General features: G+C 49.4%; 1 protein-coding gene across 2 annotated transcripts in view; it reads left to right on the top strand.

Annotated features, from left to right (window-relative positions):
• The window catches only part of SORL1 (sortilin related receptor 1), a gene marked incomplete at its 5' end in the record, with an annotated part of 48,830 nt that extends 34,661 nt beyond the window's left edge, over window positions 1-14,169 (top strand). For both annotated transcript variants that reach the window (XM_082493935.1, XM_082493934.1), the window contains 19 exons: window positions 454-588; window positions 945-1,100; window positions 1,689-1,838; window positions 2,253-2,381; window positions 3,904-4,030; window positions 4,593-4,762; window positions 5,345-5,457; window positions 5,815-5,919; window positions 6,898-6,970; window positions 8,151-8,233; window positions 8,519-8,615; window positions 9,196-9,380; window positions 9,833-9,952; window positions 10,053-10,217; window positions 11,078-11,252; window positions 11,802-11,908; window positions 12,576-12,768; window positions 12,885-13,097; window positions 13,585-14,169. In XM_082493935.1, coding sequence (XP_082350061.1) covers window positions 454-588; window positions 945-1,100; window positions 1,689-1,838; window positions 2,253-2,381; window positions 3,904-4,030; window positions 4,593-4,762; window positions 5,345-5,457; window positions 5,815-5,919; window positions 6,898-6,970; window positions 8,151-8,233; window positions 8,519-8,615; window positions 9,196-9,380; window positions 9,833-9,952; window positions 10,053-10,217; window positions 11,078-11,252; window positions 11,802-11,908; window positions 12,576-12,768; window positions 12,885-13,097; window positions 13,585-13,652 — 2,564 coding nt within the window. In that variant the 3' untranslated portion in view covers window positions 13,653-14,169. The remainder of the gene's footprint in view (window positions 1-453; window positions 589-944; window positions 1,101-1,688; window positions 1,839-2,252; window positions 2,382-3,903; window positions 4,031-4,592; window positions 4,763-5,344; window positions 5,458-5,814; window positions 5,920-6,897; window positions 6,971-8,150; window positions 8,234-8,518; window positions 8,616-9,195; window positions 9,381-9,832; window positions 9,953-10,052; window positions 10,218-11,077; window positions 11,253-11,801; window positions 11,909-12,575; window positions 12,769-12,884; window positions 13,098-13,584) is intronic.
• Window positions 14,170-18,462: the final 4,293 nt, after the last annotated feature.

The following is an 18,462-nucleotide window of genomic DNA, read 5'->3' as shown; positions in this document are numbered from 1 at the left end:
GGTTGACTAAGTCATACGTGACCATATTTACTCCACAGATTCCCAGCCCAAAGCAGACAGGCAGCTTTCAGCCAAACTCAATATTTACCACCGTTCCCTGGGTAGCTGTAGGAGCTGTACCCAGCCAGACGAAGCAGCTGCATCTTCATTTCGGAGCTGCAGGGTTTGCTTCTCCATTTCTACCGTGCTCTGTCTGAATTTCACTGCCACCTCTGGTTCCGAGACCGTAGGTGGCATCTGGCCACGAAGCACCCAGCACACAGACATACTAGTGGTGGCAACAGGCTAGCGAGGGCTGTGAGGAACAGGATGCTGGAGAAGAGAAAGGACCCTGCCCGTGCTGCTCAGGGGAAGAGATAGCCGTAGCCTGGCCTGAGGTGCTCCCATACCTCAGCTGTGCTGAAGACTGGTGAGATAATGCTGGGGCTCACGGGACTCTCCTCTCGTTGCCAGAAAACCCGACAGAGGCACCGAACTGCTCCCGGTACTACCAGTTCCAGTGTGGGAACGGGCACTGCATCCCCAACCGGTGGAAGTGTGACGAGGAGAATGACTGCGGGGACTGGTCCGACGAGAAGGACTGCGAGGGTAAGGGCACGTGGTGCTCTGCTGTGCTCTGCTCGTGGGAGCCCTGGACCGCTCTCGGCATCAGCTGCCTTCCCGCAGGGCTGCTTGGGACAGCCTGCGCCAGCCCCCGTGGCTCTCAAAATCCCTCACAAATGGGCTGTGCGTGCGCTCTCGTGCTTCTTTTTACTCTGTGTTTTTGGAAACGCTGATCTGCTGTGCAGATACAACACACGTGAAAACATTGGGCTTGTACTGCCTTGCCTGCTCCCCCCTCCCCTCCGCAGATAGTGGCGCTCGGTCTGCTGGGAACAGGCGCAGCTTACAGCCTGTATGCAGGAGCAGGCCTCGCGAATCAGCTCTGAACGGTGTATTTTTAGGTTCTCCAGTTCATCCCGTTACTACACCGATCCCACCGACGTGTTTACCTAATCACTTCCGTTGCAACAGCGGCGCCTGCGTCATGAACAGCTGGGTCTGCGATGGCTACAAGGACTGCGCCGACGGCTCCGACGAGGACGCCTGCCCTACTTCACGTAAGCTTTTCTCTTCCTCGCCCCTTTCCTTCTTCTGTCGGATCATATCTTCCAGGACTGCCAGGCCTTGCAGCCTCAGAGCCTTGCCAGATTACAGGGCTAAGTTACACCGTGGTGTAAAAGCCCACGGTATCCTGGCTCCCTGGGGTCAGACACTGCTCCAGCCCCGCGGGCGGCATGAACTGCCGCTGCAGCCGGTCCCTGCTCAGACGAGGTTGTTCAAACCCGATGCTGTCGTGTCTCAGATTGCGTAGGGGCACGGGGAGCAGGGCTGCAGGGTGGGCTTCCACCTCACACCTACGCTGAAGATAAAAGATTTCTTTCTCGCTGCGGTCCTTGCTGAGGCTTACCGAGCTCAGAGCCCGTGCAGGACATCCCCTGCAAACCTGCTGCTTTTCCAGCCCTCTGCAGTCAGGAGAGAGGATGGCTCATCCCAGCAGGAGCCACCTACCTGCTAGATGGGAAGAGATTGCCATCTAGTGGAGTCGAGACCTCGGGACAGGTTTTGGTGTTCCTCCTGGCGGCAGCGGCAGCGGCAGCGTGGCTGTGCCTTGGGTGGTTTCCTCACTTTCTGGCTGCTGTGTGCAGGACCCAACGTGACATCCACCTCCCCGGCGCTGCCGGGACGCTGCAGCAGGTTCGAGTTCGAGTGCCAGCAGCTGCACAAGTGCATCCCCAACTGGAAGCGGTGCGACGGCCTGCGGGACTGCCAGGACGGCACGGACGAGAGGAACTGCCGTAAGTGCGGGACGAGGAGAGCCTCTCGCCTGGCTCTTTCCCTTGGGAGACTTTCTGAGGATGGGGGAGCCACCGAGGAGTTTTATTGCTGGTGAAATCCTTGCAGTAAACACGGAAGTACAGTAAAAATAGGAATAAAAAGCCCAAACAACCACTGCCATTCCCACTAGAAGTCCAGTGGTTGTTTTTAGTGGGATAAGCTCCAGGTTTTTCTGGTGCCACCACGCCAGAAGAGGCAGCCAGAGTGAGATAGCCCTATGACGGTCTGCCTGGGCTGCGGCCCTGACATGCAGCCACCCCCCAGCATCACGCCTGCTTCTGACGCAGCAGTGCCAGTGCTGGCATTGCAAACAGCCCAGTGCTGGTGAGGGAACGTTCCTGCCCCGAGTCCTGAAACCTTTCTGCCTCTTTCAGCTACTCACAGCACCCTGTCGTGCCCTAATGGTTACAAATGCGAGGACGGAGAAGCCTGCATTATGGTGACAGAGCGGTGTGATGGATATCTGGACTGCTCAGACAGCAGCGATGAGAAGAACTGTACTGGTAAGCATCAGCCCTGCCATTTCTTATGCCCTGCTCTGTGTTAGCACACAGAGGTGCTCTCCTGGGTACGTGACCTTTCCTTCACAACATCCTAGACATATCTGCCTCTGTTCAGGTGTCCAAGCTACCTCCTCACCTCTTTATAACCAGCTGGGGCAAACTCTCGGACCAGTTTCTGCACTGACAATTTGTCTTCCAGCAGCCTCAGACACAGAAAACCAATTTTAGGATGGGTAGGAGCGAAGCTGTCTATTTTACATGGCCCACAGGTGAAGCAATAGTCTCCGGTCTGTCCTCCTTTGCAAGGTGACCCTGGGAGCCACGGCATATGCCTGGACACTGTCACTGGTCCTCCCACGCTGGCCTTCGGTGGCCCCGCAGAGGCAGGCGGGCCGCACGCCGCAGCCCGCCCTGGGCAGATAACAGCGATCGATGGCTGTCTCTGGCCAACCATGAGATTCAGCCGCTTTTCTACCGAACTGCTTGGGGGGTTGAGCATCAATCAGGTTTTAGTTCTTTAATTAAATATTGATTGGGAGAGGCTAGCGGGTTCAGGGGAGGGGGAAGGAGCTGCCGAGATTCACGGCTTGGCTACTGCGCCAAGGGGAAACCATCTTTTCCCTGGGATAGCTTGTCTTGCCGTGCCTGTCCGCGGACCCGCGTGCCTGCTGGGTTTCATTTCTGGTTGGTTGGTGAAAGCGAAGCGGCAGCGGTTTGGCCCCACTCCGCTTGGTTTCTGTACGGCACCGGCAATGAAGCTGAGCCCCTGAGCGGGGCCAGGCCACGGCATTTGGATGTGGGCTCCAACACATGGACCCCAGAGGGAGGGAGCAGGGAACGGCCTAGCAGGAGCAGGGCATGGATTTGGGCTGTTTCAGATAAAGCACCCCGAGTCCCCACTGGTGCCGGTGCTGGATCTCACGGTGCTGTTATCCCCTAAATGCCTCTCCCAAGGTCAGGTGCCGATTCGGCCGCAGAGCTCGCGTTCAAGGCGATCCCCAGACTACTGCCTTAATTACCAGCCTTTGCTTGGGCCCTTCTGCTGAAGGCAAGATGTGATAAGGCAAACCGCGAAAAAAAAGGCCCTGGATGGCTTACGGAGGCGGCACAGATTTGTCGCACGAGTAGAAGAGTGACTTAGCTTGCACCGATCAGTTTGCACTCATAGACTTCCAAAATGACGCTTCAGAGTATTTCATCAACAGCCATACTTTGTTTTTCCTCGGGGGAAAGGGAATGTTTGCATGATGCTGCATAAAGGTAACGAAGATATTTTGGGGAGAACTAAGAGCACCGGGGGTATGTTCCTGCTCTGAATGGCCTTCTGAAGAGCCTGCTCTTCTCCACTCATAACGCCCGCCTAAATTACAGATCTCATTTGAATGCTGCAAATACTCCCTTCGGTCATCGTACCGTTTCTACCTCCACATGTTGTTTATGCTATGAACATAACTCCTGTTTCTGCTCTGGGCAAAGGGCTTGTTTCCCTCTGACAGACTAACTTTTCCCGTTGCCTGCTTAGATGACACAATCGTGTACAAAGTCCAGAACCTCCAGTGGACGGCCGATTTCTCCGGCGATGTCACTCTGACGTGGGCTCGGCCGAAGAGAATGTCCTCGGCCTCCTGTGTCTACAACGTCTATTACAGGTAGGCTGCACATTACATTACACTGCACAACCCATCGCTATTCATATCAAATAAAAGATAGGAGAAGCATGGGCATGGTATCAGCGCGCACATCCTTACAGCAAAGCGCCCTTCAGAATCAGGCCTGAAAGGCTGAGAACTGTGCAATCTAGTTCTGCTTGCAAAGTCTTTGTACTTGGTTGCAAAGGAGACCCAAAATAGTTGTAACCGGGGGGCATTTGTAAAAAGCTGTATTTATTTCCTCCTGATTGTTTACACAGACGCTAATGTGGCTATATTCGGGCTTCTTTTTTCTGCTCGGCTCTCGTCTTTGTGGGACGGCTAACAATGAGAGCAAAGTCAAGAAATTAGAGCATAGCAGTCATAAAAGCCCTCAGAGGACGGCACTTGTAAGTCACCAGGCTCTGTTTAGTTCCGGCTTTCAAAGAGCATCCTTTCAAGCAGGTGGTGTGGCGTTACTGAAAAGGAAACTAAGCAGCAAGCCCTGACCATACAGATAGGTGGTTTCACCCTTTGTTACTAAACGCTGTCCTGACTGGAGAGGTGCGACTCTCTCGTGCAGGATGGTCGGTGAAAGCATTTGGAAGATTTTGGAAACCCACAGCAACAAAACCAACGGCGTTTTGAAAGTCCTCAAGCCTGACTGTACCTATCAGGTGAAAGTTCAAGTGCAGTGTCTCAGTCGAGTCTACAACACCAACGACTTCATCACCCTCCGGACACCCGAAGGATGTAAGCAGACCTGCACGGCTCGTATGGGTGACCTGCTGCATGCCGCTTTGGCCTAGAAAGTCTATACCGCGGAGGTATCCCCGTTAGCAACAAAAGGAGTCTTTCCACAGGCCTGGGAATTGCGCTGGACGGGGAAAAAGGGCTGCCTGGAGTCACTCCTGCACTGAGTCACCAACCTGCCCCCTTTCTTCCCCGTGACTTAGTGGTATAGTATCACTGGGAAGTTCATCGCTTCTTACAGTGCAGTGCTGAGCCCGTGGGACCGTTCGGTACCGCGCGCAAGGAGCGCCATCTTTCTAGCTGCAGAGTGGAGGTCAGGCTAAGGAAGGGATGCAAAATAAAGAGCTTAGCAAAATCCTAGCTTCACCCCAGTTACAAAAAAGGCTTCATTGCTCCAGAATGGGAGTGAAAGGGACTCGGGATACAACTGCAGGAAAAAGACATCTCCCATAAGCCAGAACCGTTTGGCCATTCCCCCTCTGTCCCAACCATTCCGGGAGACCCTGGCCTAATCCTGCTTTTCCCTGTGTGATCTGGAGACACAACTGCGACTGTCACTGACACCTCTGTTTCTCTCCCTAGTACCAGACGCTCCCTTTAACCTGCAGCTGTCCCTGAAAAAAGAAGCTGAAGGGGTGGTGGTGGGCTGCTGGAGTCCCCCCGTGATCACCCACGGCCTCATCCGGGAATTCATCGTGAGTCCTGCTGCCCGGCGGGGCCCAGTCCAGATCGGCGGTGGGACGGGGAAGGCTGCTGGGGGTGGCTGCTGGGGGCTCGTGGCAGCACAGTCTGAACACAGCTGTCTCTGCAGAGGGGGTGGGCCAGGAATAGGACAGTTCATAGAGGAAATCCTCTGAGAGCATCGGGCAAGTTGGGAGGGGAAATGCTGCAGGGCTGTAGGTAGCGACACAGCCCTCGAGTTCACAATTTCATTTCTGGCTCCCTTTCTAAGCTTTCTTACTTCTTTCTACTGACATTTTGACACAGAGGGACCTGTCACCCCACGGTATTGTTGACTGTGGAACCCTCATCCCTTGTTTTGGTGCTCCTAGGTGGAATACAGCAGGAGCGGCTCCAAGGAGTGGTCGTCCCTTAGAACCACCAAGAACTACACCGAGATCCAGAACTTACAGGTCAACACGTTATACACAGTTAGAGTGAGTATTTTCAAAGCTCTCTCTAGGCATGCTCTCGTTACTTTGCACTACATAGTCTAGGTCCTGCACAGTCAAGCACTTGGCTAAAAAAGTACGTTGTTAAAATCCTGCCCTTTAATGTCAGCCCTCAATGGGGGCTTGGCATTTGCGCTGCTAATGTATATAGTTTCAGGGCCTGAAGTAAGGCCCTTGATTTGCACCTTCTCCCAGAAGGCCCGGCTGTATTATGAAATCTGCACTAGTAATTACCCATTCCAATGTCACTGCAATTGCACCGGATCTGGGCCAGAGATAAATTTGGTCCTGATTGTATCACTTGGGAAAATAAGCAGATCTGCCCATGGGGAATGTCTGCACATGGGAGAAGCTGGGTAATTATAGACAGAAGTAATAAGAATAGGAAATGAAAGCCTTCACGGTGAGCCCTGGGAAACGTATAGTCTGCCGTTGTCCGTCCTCCCTGTGCTGAATGAGCATGGGTTCTTGGGACAGTTCACTGGGAGGTGAGATAAACCCCTCTCCCCACCCATGAATCAATGTTATTCCTACACTTGGTTGGAGCGAGTCTTTCCTTCCTTGGTATTCCTTCCCATACTAATCTGTTTCTAAATAAATCTTTGGAACTGCATTTGGCGCTCGCGTGGACTTCACCGGCGCGGTTCTTACCTACGCTACAGCCGATAGAGTCCAAAGCTCCTTATCTTGATGGACTTCTCAAAGATCTCATAAGAGAGTGGTTATCTGCAAAGAGGATGCACCTCCCTCCTCTTAGATTCCTTTAATCGACTTAAAGTAGTCTGCTTTATCTCTGTAATAAGCGTTTTATTGCTAAGTAATTAAGCTATTGTTTGCTTCCAAGTCCTTTTCCCATGAGCTCCGACACGTCCGTAACCTTGCTCTAACCTCGTTCTCTGTTTGCATTATACAATGTTGGAGGCGTACATTTGTTCATATTAACTAACCCTCTTATTTGAAAAGGTTGCTGCGGTAACTAGTCGAGGAGTGGGAAATTGGAGCGATTCCAAATCCATAACCACCGTAAAAGGCAAAGGTAAATGTTGTTGTTTCAGTCAACTCGGACAACATAACAAAAAGGCGAAATATAAGCCCAAAGTGTTAGCATCGGCATGCATAACCACCTCCTGGTCCTTTATTCTTCCCTGTTGAGCATTTTGCACTATTTAACAACTTTGCTGTACCATTTCACTTAACTTGAGCTGCCTCAAAGTTCAGTGGCAGGTCTGAATGGGTCGCTGACTCTTCCTCTGAATTCTCTGGCACGTAGGATGGATGTACTGCCCTGGAAGTGGGCAAGAAGCGTGTCCAGAAGATGCCTCTCTCTCCTGGGCTGCAGAGGGATTCCCTCTGACTTGTGTAGGCTCGACCCTACCTTCGAATAGGCGACACACATTACCACTAAACTCCTTCGCTGTCACTGCCTGAAAGGATGCTTGCTTCTTCTCCCTCTTAGGTTATAATTACGATGGTTTCTGCATCTCATGTAGGTTAGACCACTAAAGACCGCTGAGGCTCCTGGGAACTATCACAACATTACAGTCTGACAGTTGATAAATTCAAACAACACAGTAAATCATTTCCCTCCAAACTGTTTTTAGAAAAGCCTTTTGAAATCATTTGTATTCATGCCAAGTTTCCCTTCCAAACCTATACTCTGATGTCAAAATTGTCTGCTAATTTGTTAGATAAAAGCGCATCCTCAGTATGTTGACAAAGGAAGGAAAGAAAACACCATGCTGCTAAAGTTGCGGGAGTCAGATAATACGAAGTACACGAGTACCTGATGGTTAGAAAAAACAGAGGTAGAAAGAACCGTAATAACTTTCCCTTCAGGTTTTGCATGAGCGTTTGGCAGCTGTCCCCACCGATAGCTCCCGATCTCCCTCACCAGTTCTCGGACAGCCAGAAGCCTTTAGCTGTGATATAAACGTCTCCCACTGAGTTCAGAAGTAAATACCTATGTCCAGACCTCCCTCCTTCCTGCCTGTGCTGAGCCAGGCAAAGATAAGGCAGCTTTTAGGTGGTTGACTGAAAAAATGACACAACTGCAGCATGTCGGTGCCCTCTCTGAGGGGCGCGTGCAAGGTTGGGGCTGGACAATGGGGTCTGCGAGGTGACTGTCACCATAAAAGCTGTATTCTACCTGTCCCCTCTCGATAAGTATTGGTATTCCTTTGTGCTGCGGTAACAGCTGTTTCTCTCTTTCCTTCCAGTCATTCCTCCACCTGTCATACGCATTGAGAGCTACAGCGAGGATTCCATCAGTTTTAGCCTAAAAATGACTACTGCTATCAAGGTAAAATTTTTACCTTTACTTCTGCAACTAGAATAAAGAAAAAAAGGCCTGCGCGTGGTAAACGCAAAACACTGGACGAGATAAGCTGTCACCTATTTAGGTATCGCAATTACTTTTTGAGGCTAGTTATTTCACGCCACATCATTACTTACTACTCATAAACCGCCCCAGCTCTCTTAATTAGGCTGGAAAACACAATGCAAAGACTTTCAACGGTGAGTCTTTCACTGCAAGCAAAAACAGCTGAACTGATCATTTGTATTGTGTCCCCTTGCTGCTTGACAGGTCAGCGGTTACGTCGTGAACATCTACTGGACATTTGATACGCACAGGCAGGAAAAAAGGACTCTGATCATAGAAGGAGAAAAGTCCATCCAAAAAGGTAATTTCTGTGCAAAGTGTCAAATTCTGCTTTAGTCAACACCAAACGGAAGATTTTACGGAAATCTATAGGATTTTTTTTTTCCTTTTTTTGCAACTGAGCAGTTTCTTTTTAGAAACGCATAAATCTTGGGAGGACAAACCAGCAAATCCTTGGCCTCTGTTCTTAGGACTCAGAGTTTTCAAGTGGATTTGGGATTTATTCCCCAGAGCTGCAGTAGCCTTTTCTCATCACATGGGATTTTTTTTGTGGTTCCTTATCTACTGTGCAAAAGGTCAACAATTTCTTGGACTTACATACAGCACATGTCCCTATTCATCAAATTTCTGGTTTTGAAAAATCCCTGGTGTGCGAAGTCTAGATACGGGAAAGCATCCCGATACAGAAGAGCGCAGGTTAAGTTAGACAGCAGAGTCCCAGGTGCTTCTGTATAAAGGAAATTACTCAAAAATAACAAAAACAAACCAAGAGAGGCAGGCTTCTGTCTAAGACTGATGACACCGACCATTTCCTAGTGCTCTCACCCTGCCATTGCAGTACTTTGCCTCACCTAATAGTGCACATTTCTCTTCTTGCTCAGTGGCAAATTTGACTGCGCACACCCCCTATGAAATTTCCGCTTGGGCTAGGACAGAGCTGGGTGACAGCCCTCTGTCTTTTGTACACGTGGTGACCAGTGGGACAAGACCCGCATCGCCGAGTCTCAAAGCCAAGGCTGTCAACCAGACTGCGGTGGAGTGCAGCTGGACCGGGCCGCGGAATGTCGTAAGGCACCGACTCTCTTTTCTCCCCAGCCAGGACGGGGTCTAGCTCAGAGCCTCAAAACACAAGCAAAATCTTAGACCAGGGTCGCTTGTTGGGACTGAATTGCAAGGCCCTGAAAATTTTATGCTCAAAAACTGAGGGAAAGCCCCTGCTGCCCCTTAAACAGAAGCAAAGAAAGCCTTCTTGTTGTCTATTTGTTCAGCCACTGATCCAGGGGAGAAGTGGCTGAAATGCAGATGGCATGATGCTCCAGTGGTCTTTCAATCAACTGCTGTGTTATCAGAGCTGAGCGCAGCATTTTGGGGTGGGGAGTGCAGGGCAGGAGAGAGTGCTCAGAGGAAAAAGGGTCTACTTGCGCCATGTCCATAAAAAGTGACAGCAGTGAAAATCTGGGTGGGAGCCGCGGCCCTCGCCACACTCTGTACTGTCCCTGTTGTGCTCTTCCTCCGCAGGTCTATGGCATCTTCTATGCCACATCCTTCCTAGAGCTGTACAGGAGCCCTCACAACACCACCACGACCTCCCACAACATGACTGTGCTCGTGCAGCGGGACGAGCAGTACCTGTTCCTGGTAGGCTCCTTTGCTGTTCCCTCTCCTACCTGCGCTGCGGGCTGTAGCTTGCTACCGAAGGGTGCAGGCACAGTATTAACCGCTGCGTCATCCCTTCAAGGTCCGTGTGATGTCTCCCTACCAAGGGCCACCGTCCGACTATGTTGTGGTGAAGATGATCCCGGACAACCGGCTTCCCCCTCGGCACCTCCACTCGGTGCACACCGGAAAGACATTCGCTGTCATTAAGTGGGAATCGCCCTACGATTCGCCTGACCAGGACATGGTAATATCTCACAGCGCCTTCTTCTGTCCCTTTGCATGCAAAACCCTGGCTCAAAGGCAGATCCCTGCCCTGCTGCTGACGGAGAACTAAGTCTGATATCAGGACTACCCTCCATCTGAATCATTGCCATCAAGATCCTGACACCTCCGGGACACGCATTTCCTCTCTTCGCTTTACTGGCCATTAGCTCAGGCCTATAACATCCACACTGCGTTTAGAAAGGGTCAGGTCTGGGATACCTGTTGCTGACTTGAGTCTGAAAGCAAACTTGGGCATGTGCTAAAACACCTTCCTGGGCTTCGGCTTTGCCCTGGAGTCCGGGCTGGCCAGTGCCGGAGCAGAGCCCGCGGGTCGGCAGGACAGGCGTGGGGCCAACTGGGCTGCGGGCTCTGCCTCCCGTGCCGGCACAGCCCCAACAAAGCCCCGTTCTGTTTTCTGGCACGCCGGCGTACGGTCAGGTCTCGCTCCACTGAAGGCGAGTCATTTTCTCAGCAAGCTTTCCGCTCCTATTCTGGTCCAGGGACTTTAATGGCAAAGGTATAAATCTTCCCAGAAAAACTGGAAATTTTGACAGAGCAGGAGTTTGCATCGCATCCCTGCGCTTCATTAAGAAATACAGCCTGAGGTTTTGCTCCTGCCCTCATCCGTTCCAGTAACTGCATTTTCTGTATCTGTAAATACTGATCTCGGGCAGGGATCCGGCGAGTGCAGCAAGAGGCTTGAACTCTTGCTTCCCAGAGTGCAGCCATGGTTTCATTCAAATTTCCCCCCCCTCTAATGTCCTACCATTGTGTGAGATCGCTAGCGAGTCTGCAAGGAAGTAAGATCTTTCACCGGGTGTGCCTTTCCTCCCCCTCCAGTTATATGCTGTCGCAGTTAAAGATTTGGTAAGAAAAACAGATAAAATCTACAAAGTGAAAACGCGGAACAGCACGGTGGAGTACACCATTAAGAAACTTGAACCGGGAGGCAAATACCACGTGATTGTTCAACTGGGAAACATGAGCAAAGAATCCAGCATGAAGATCAGCACAGGTAAAGGGGAGAGTACTGCTGGGTGGGTGCCGGGGCAAGTCCCTGCAGCAGAGTCCCCTAGAAGGAATCCAGCGCCATCCCCCATGCCATTCATCCCACCCCTGCGCTGGTTGGAGGCTGCAGTAGTGTTTCTGCAACGCTTAGTGCTCTCCCACAGCCAAAGCCCTGTTCCGAGAGGCCTCCCTGCAGCTCCCGGGGAGGAGAGCTCCCAATTAAGCCCCCAAACAGCAGCAGCAGAGAGGAAGCCTCTCACGATAGCTGGGGAGTTTTTCTCCTGCCCAGGTGGAGGTGGGAAAGACACCTGTTTGGCTGTGTAGACACCATCAAGTACCATTGCGGTCCTACCATAAAAACCCACTGAAAAACTCCTACCAGATTACATGCCACGGTATCCGCTCCTCCAGTACAGCCCTTTTCTAAGCAGAGTATTGTGCTGATCCCTAAAACATACTAGGTCTCAGAAGTGACCCCGTTGCTGTTTCTCAGCCAAAAGAAAAGTGTCTCCAGTGTTCCAACCTTACCCACCTGCCATTTTTTTCTCATTTGCAGTTCCACTGTCTGCACCAGACGCCTTAAAAATTATAACAGAAAATGACCATATTCTGCTTTTTTGGAAGAGTTTGGCATTAAAGGAAAGTAATTTCAATGAAAGCCGGGTAAGTTGGGCTGTCTCTCCCGTCCTACAGGCTGTGTTTCAGAAAAAAACTCCTTTCACAGACTCTTTAAAATACACCAGTGCGCTCTGCTCCTCTAAGTGTCCTTGATGAGCCTCTATGTAGAGCTCACTTCAGTTCGTATCGTGACTAACGCACTAATGCTGATAGATCCAATCGGTCACCTTTTAGGAACTTAACTATCCTCTTGGAAAAGGTCAACTGTCACGTGTGAAAGGGTGGGGCATAGGACAGTGCCCTGCCATGCCGGGAAGCACATCGGTAGCATCTGAGAATTGTCATCATTTAGACTTTGACAGAAAATCTGTGATGCGTTCTCTGTCAGGGCCCAGGCAAGTAGCAAACTACGCCAAAAAATCCATCACCGTTACCAGACTGTGTTTTGGGTGGTCTCGGGTGGATGCTAAGAACAGAGTGAACCAGACAGAGTGAAATCTTCTCTCCTCCCTGAACTAGGCAAGGTCAATGCCCGCTGACACGTGCCTGGAGGAGGCTCCTCATTGCTTTCTCCCAGCTGATAGCCCAATGCGTTGCATCAAAGCTGGATTCAGGAGGAAAAACAAGGTTCAAAGCCCTATCAGAAAGGAGCACACCTGACCTCTGCAGCCGAGTGATTTGGGGTTTGTGTCTTTGTTTTCACAACTCTCAGGGTTACGAGATTCACATGTTTGACAGCTTGATGAACATGACGGTTTATCTGGGGAACACCACAGAAAACTTCTTCAAAGTTTCCAACCTGAAGATAGGCCACAACTATTCATTCACCGTTCAGGCCAGGTGCCTGTACAGCGGGCAGATGTGCGGCGAGCCGGCCACGCTTCTCTATGATGAACTAGGAACTGGTAAGTCCTGGGCATTTTCTCCATCCTCCTTCACAAAGACTAACGAAAGCCTCACAAACTCCTAGAGAAATGAGCGATCAGTTGCTAATGGTGCTTCTTTCCCTCCCTCATCCTAGGCGAAGACTCCTCTGCCTCAAAAACAGATAGATCCACAGACGTCGCTGCCATTGTGGTACCGGTGCTGTTCCTGCTGCTGGTGACCCTCGGGATCGGGTTCGTGGTGCTGTACATGAGGCACAGACGGCTGCAGAACAGCTTCACTGCCTTTGCAAACAGCCACTACAGCTCCCGCCTGGGCTCTGCCATCTTCTCCTCGGGAGATGATTTAGGTACGTAGCCCTCGGTTTCATGCACAGGGTTAAGAACGTGAAATCAGTGCAAGATCTAACTTCTCCATCGTGCTTTGGGCCACTTTTGGCATCAAAATCTCTATGGATGTGTTCCTCCCCCAAGAGTACAAAGCTGGCCCAGGATAAATGTTTACAGTAGCTTCACTTAAACCACCCCATCCTGGAAGTGTTCGAGGCCAGGCTGGATGGGGCAGCCTGGTCTAGTGGAAGGTGTTCCTGCCCGCGGCAGGGCGGTTGGAACTCAATGATCTTTAAGGTCCCTTCCAACCCAAACCATTCTATGATTCCATTAATGCAAATCAGTTACAACCTGAATATAACAGATAGAACAACCAGGTAAGAACACGAGCAAAGCCATAATATACTGGGTTTGAGGGCAGTTTTGTGACCAGCTTTGGTAGCCAGTGTCCCCCTGCCCCATGAAACGCTGCGGGCAGCGTAACAGAGCTCTGGGTTTGTTTTTCAGGAGATGAGGATGACGAAGCCCCAATGATAACTGGATTTTCAGATGATGTTCCCATGGTCATCGCATGAAGCGCATTTCTGACTGTAAAAACCAAATGGTGTAAATATTTTATTTGATAAAAATAGTTGATTGTTTATTTTAAAAATGCACTTTGAGTTGCAATATGTTATTTTTATATGGGCCAAAAAAAATTTAAAAAATACACTTTGTAGTAATCAACTGTGAATTGCAGACTAGGGTGGTTTAGTAACGAATTGCTTTGATTTAACATTAATTTAGTCTTACAAGGCTATGCTTGCTGGGCATGCTTTTAAGTCTGTGAGATATTTTCCGTTGACTAAATTGGCTACTCATTTTATTTTTCTAAGACAAGAATAAATTTATTTAAAAAAAATCAGGAGATTATATATGTAGAGAGAGATAAGTAATATAGTCCCTGAAGGTTTTGCTTTTACTTTAAAAAAAAAATCCTTTGGACTTTGTTTTATATGAAAGTATTTTTGTTGTGTTAATTTATTGGGAAATCTGCTTGAGAACAGATCTCCAAAGTCGTCAGACATTGTACACATTATTGTGTAGAACGTGTGCCACTTTATCTTGCAAGGCAGTAGTATCTTGGCATCCCTATCGTTGTTCTTGCCATGATAATAAAAATCCTTGTTTTTACATATTTCTCCCCCTTATTAAAAGACCCAATCTTTTGGCAATCTCAGAGCCCGAGTCAGGATACTGCAGCACATACTTTACGAATGCCTTTAGCTTTCCTGCTGCCATACCTATAGGCCAAAAGCATCCCTACCGAGCCGCGCCACCAAGGGTCGTGCAAACCCTTGCGCGCAGGGGTGAGACACCACGGGCCATTAGCAGGAGGGTTTCTGCGGCTCTGCCCGCAGGAGAGGGGTTACCCCTGGGCAGCAGCGCTGCAGCGTCCTTTTGCAGCGCTGTGCGAGTGCCCAGGCTTTGCAGTTTTCGCCCTCGCTTTCAGGCATACGGTAACAACACACAGTACCTCCCACCGCTGCCCAAACCCTGAGCTGCTGACCGCCCGTCACGCGTGGCCCGATTAATCTGTAGTTTACGTCAGTAACGTCACTGCAAAAAATTGCCCCTACCCCTTAAAACACACTTCCCAGCTACTCGGGGCACTTTTCCTCCGTGGAGCTTCTCTAAGATGCTACTATGTCTGAGGGACGGAAGGGGGAGCCTCCACTGTGCGCAACTAGGAAACAGCTTCGCATACAGATTTTCCACAGTCATACGGAGCTGTAATTACTACAAATCTAAATTCATTAGGTTTACAGCAGGGATTTGATCCTCCTTCATTAGCATTTCCTAAAAGTAGCTGTAGTTGTACCTTCAGCTTTAGAAGTAACGTATATACACACGCATATATATTATTTTCCCATCACGAGTCATCTCACGTTCACAGTAGACATAATACTGGCTACAGAGCTAAGCAGTAGAAATGTCTGGTTACCACTCTCGAGCATTTTGCTGACAGCAAAATGTGAATCTCGCCATGAACCCAACTACTTGCCAACCCAAGAGCGACGACACGCCTGTCCGTGCTCTATATATGCAAAGCTTAGCATCGGTAAAATACAGCACACCGTCTTGTCACACTGTTCTTTTGTTTAAACCAAAAGTATTTTTGCTGTGCAAATTAAGTTATAATTGCAGTCTTCCTACAGATGAAATGAGAGAGGCCAACTATGTTTTGATACATGACTGATCCATTTAGTTTCACACACAGAAAATGTATAGAAAGTTCAAGTTCTGTACGGTTTGATACTCTATAGAAATGCTAACTCTATTTTCAATTACTGGTTTTATCGTTCCTGGCGAGTTTTTTGCCCCAAAGCTGGGACCAAACTATAACCAGATTTTATAAGTAGCAGCAAGGTTGCAGAGTTGCAATATTTTTACCTTGTTAGTGGGTCGGGTGCTGTTCCGGAGTACAGATTTTGAGTAAATCAACCCAGCGTGTGCAGTTCAATTTATCTAGAATTACAGCTACACAGAAAGACCAGAATCTGACGCAGAAGCTAAACTATTCTAAAGATATAAATCAAAGGATCTGACACAGGAGAGAAAGCCTAAAAGCAGAGATAAAGAGTATGGAACCCCTTCCTCGTTTGACAAATATTTCTGGCACAGGTAACGGAAAACTACAGTGTAGTATCCCCGAAGATGGCACCTCTCTGGTGAGAATTACCCTTGGTTAAATACCGCTACTTCAGTCCCCCAGGCTAAATCCTGCTCGAGTACGGCGAGACGAATTTAGCCCATCTCGTGTCTCTATCTGGAAGGTGCCAAGGGGGACCCTTGTAACCACTTTATACTCTGCAGAAATCCCGCGGTTAGATGCTTTCAAGCCTCAGCTGGGGGACAGGTCACTTCTGGCCACTCTGAAAGGCTCCTCTGTACCCGTGGCTCAGCCACACTCGTGCCGATCGCCGTCTGTTGCCAGCAGAGCATGTTGTGGTCATGCTGTACTGAAAAGCAGCACTCCCGGTTACCTGTGCCTCACCAGCGCACGGTGGGTGGAACAGAGCCCTCCGCGCTCTGTCTGCCGCCCGGCCCCGGCGTTGCGCTGGGGTTTGCAGGCACTGCAGCAGGCAGGCTACGTGCAAAGCTGAATTTACCTTATGTGGCCAGTTCTGTAATGCACAGGCACACCCGACCCTCCGAGACTTCCCCCTCATGGCAAAAATCACCACTGTGCTCTCAGCACAGCAACTTCACAGGGCTAATGTATTTTATATAGAGATAGAGAAGTCTATGCCCCAGGCAGGGAGTGAGCAGGACGGATGCAGTTCTGGGTAAATTGTATATTTTTATGACCTTTTGAAGCACGGAATCTTGTTCACAGAGACGTATAGGGGGTGGGAGGGTTCTGATGTAAATAGGGTATGTGGATGTGGACGCATATTTTGTTCTGGTTTTGTTTCTGTAGCTTTATGCAATGTGACATGAATCGTTACCCTAACTTTTGGGAGGTGACTTGGGATTACCTCACAGGAACCCAGTGAAATGTTTGGCTCCATAAGGAAGAAAAGGGGTATAGGCAGTACTCTTGTTAGGAGGAACTTCTTCCAGTTCATTTGTGTTTACACCCATTGCAGATTTTACTGCAGATGCCCACTGGTACTCTTAAGTCCATTTGAACAAAAGGCTAAGGTCGAACAGTAAAATCTGGTGGGGTTTTGGACCATGAGGCTTGTTTTGCTTCGACTCGGGTTTTTTGAGGGATTTTTGTGGGTTTTTTTTCGGGGTTGCGCTTTTGGATTTTACAAGAAAGGACAAGGAGGTGGCATTTTCCAGGCTCGAGATCTGACCACTCATTCAAGGTCAAAATAGCGATCCTTGCAGCCTGAATAAATCTCATCGCTCCTCCGTAAAACGGCTGCGGCGCGCTGCTCACCCCGGCTCCCGCAGCGACCCGCAGACGCCACCACCTCCGCGGAGCTCAGCAGCCGCTCCGGGCACATGCAGGAGCCCGCCGGAACACGGGCTTCCCACTCCTCTGCTGCTCGGCCGGCGGCCTGCGCCCCAGGTGAACGCTCAGGGGAATTTCAGAGAGGGGTGAAGCACGTCATGTTGAGCGCAGAGGAAAACTGTGCATGCAGGTATTTAATCTGCGGAATAGCTGGCGTGCTGTAAGTTCACGCCCCGGCTAACTCTGCCATAACTTGTTCCATGTGCTCCTACCTTGACACAGCATTAGCAGGAGAGCACTGCAGATTTAGTACTGGGAAAAGACTATTTTCCTTGGACAGAAATCAAGTTACATATAGACGTGTATGAGCGCGTACCCAGCCAGAAAGGGGAGGAGCGAGCATACGAGCGTGAGGGAGCATGTGCCGGGACAGTGCCAGCTGCCAACGTCCATGCCATCGTCTTTTGGCCTCATGGCCAAAGGACCTTTGTGTTCGCAGGTCACCTTGGTGGTCACAATATGGTACTGCTTCCTGCAGGTTTCTAGAAACCCTGGGAGAAGTCACTTGAAAGCTCCTGTCTGGGTGGAGAGGGATGTGCCTCACCCAGACAACCAGCAGGGCAGGAAATAATTAGTCAATAAGACTAATTCTGTTCCTAGAGTCACCAAAAGCAGCCTCAAACTCCAATTAGCCACCAGGGAAAGCTCCCCTGAGCCAGAGACTCTCACCGAGCAAAACAGCCTTTCCTCGTAGGGCAGATTTCCCTCTTAGGATGTCCTTGAAATCTCTTAGTAGGGACAGAGAAGTATTTAATGATAAACTTCACTAATTTGCTGGTGGAAATGTAAAACTGTTCAGGAAAGACCAAAATGACATTTTCCAAAACAACTTTCAAGTCTCCTTCAAATGGACTTCAGCAGGGAAATGGTGCAATTGAGTTAGTTACTCTTGGACCCAGAGAGCATCTTCATTACTGGAACTAGCTGTAATACTTGTAATTAATCCTTCAAAAGGTGCAGCAGTCTACAAGCAGCCAGTCTCTTAATGAGTTTTTTAGAGGTAGTGTCAACTTCTAATCTGATTCCTTAAGTGATGTTTAAGACTATAACATTTGAATTGCTACTCTCTGTCTTTTTTTTTTTTTCATTCACTGATTTCCACTATGTTATTACTGCACAAATTTGAAGGAAGTTTTGTCTGTCAGGTTTTTTTTTTCCACTTAATGATAATAATAAAAATGGACTGGGTAAACAAAATAATTTCTGGTTTCCAAATTATTATCTAGCCTCTGTGTGTCTAGTGCAATAAAAAGGAGAATTTTTTCTGACCCATAGTTGATTTTTGTTTTACATTAGAAGGACGTGTTCTATAACCTAACAGGATGATCAGAACCAGAAAAATTGAGCTTTCTGCAGAAGGAGTGGCAGAGTCCTACTAC

This window comes from Vanellus vanellus, assembly GCF_965231255.1.
Source record: "Vanellus vanellus genome assembly, chromosome: 21".
Taxonomy (NCBI): domain Eukaryota; kingdom Metazoa; phylum Chordata; class Aves; order Charadriiformes; family Charadriidae; genus Vanellus; species Vanellus vanellus.
Note: the sequence above shows the minus strand (reverse complement) of the source record. Positions and strands in the feature narration are given on the sequence as shown.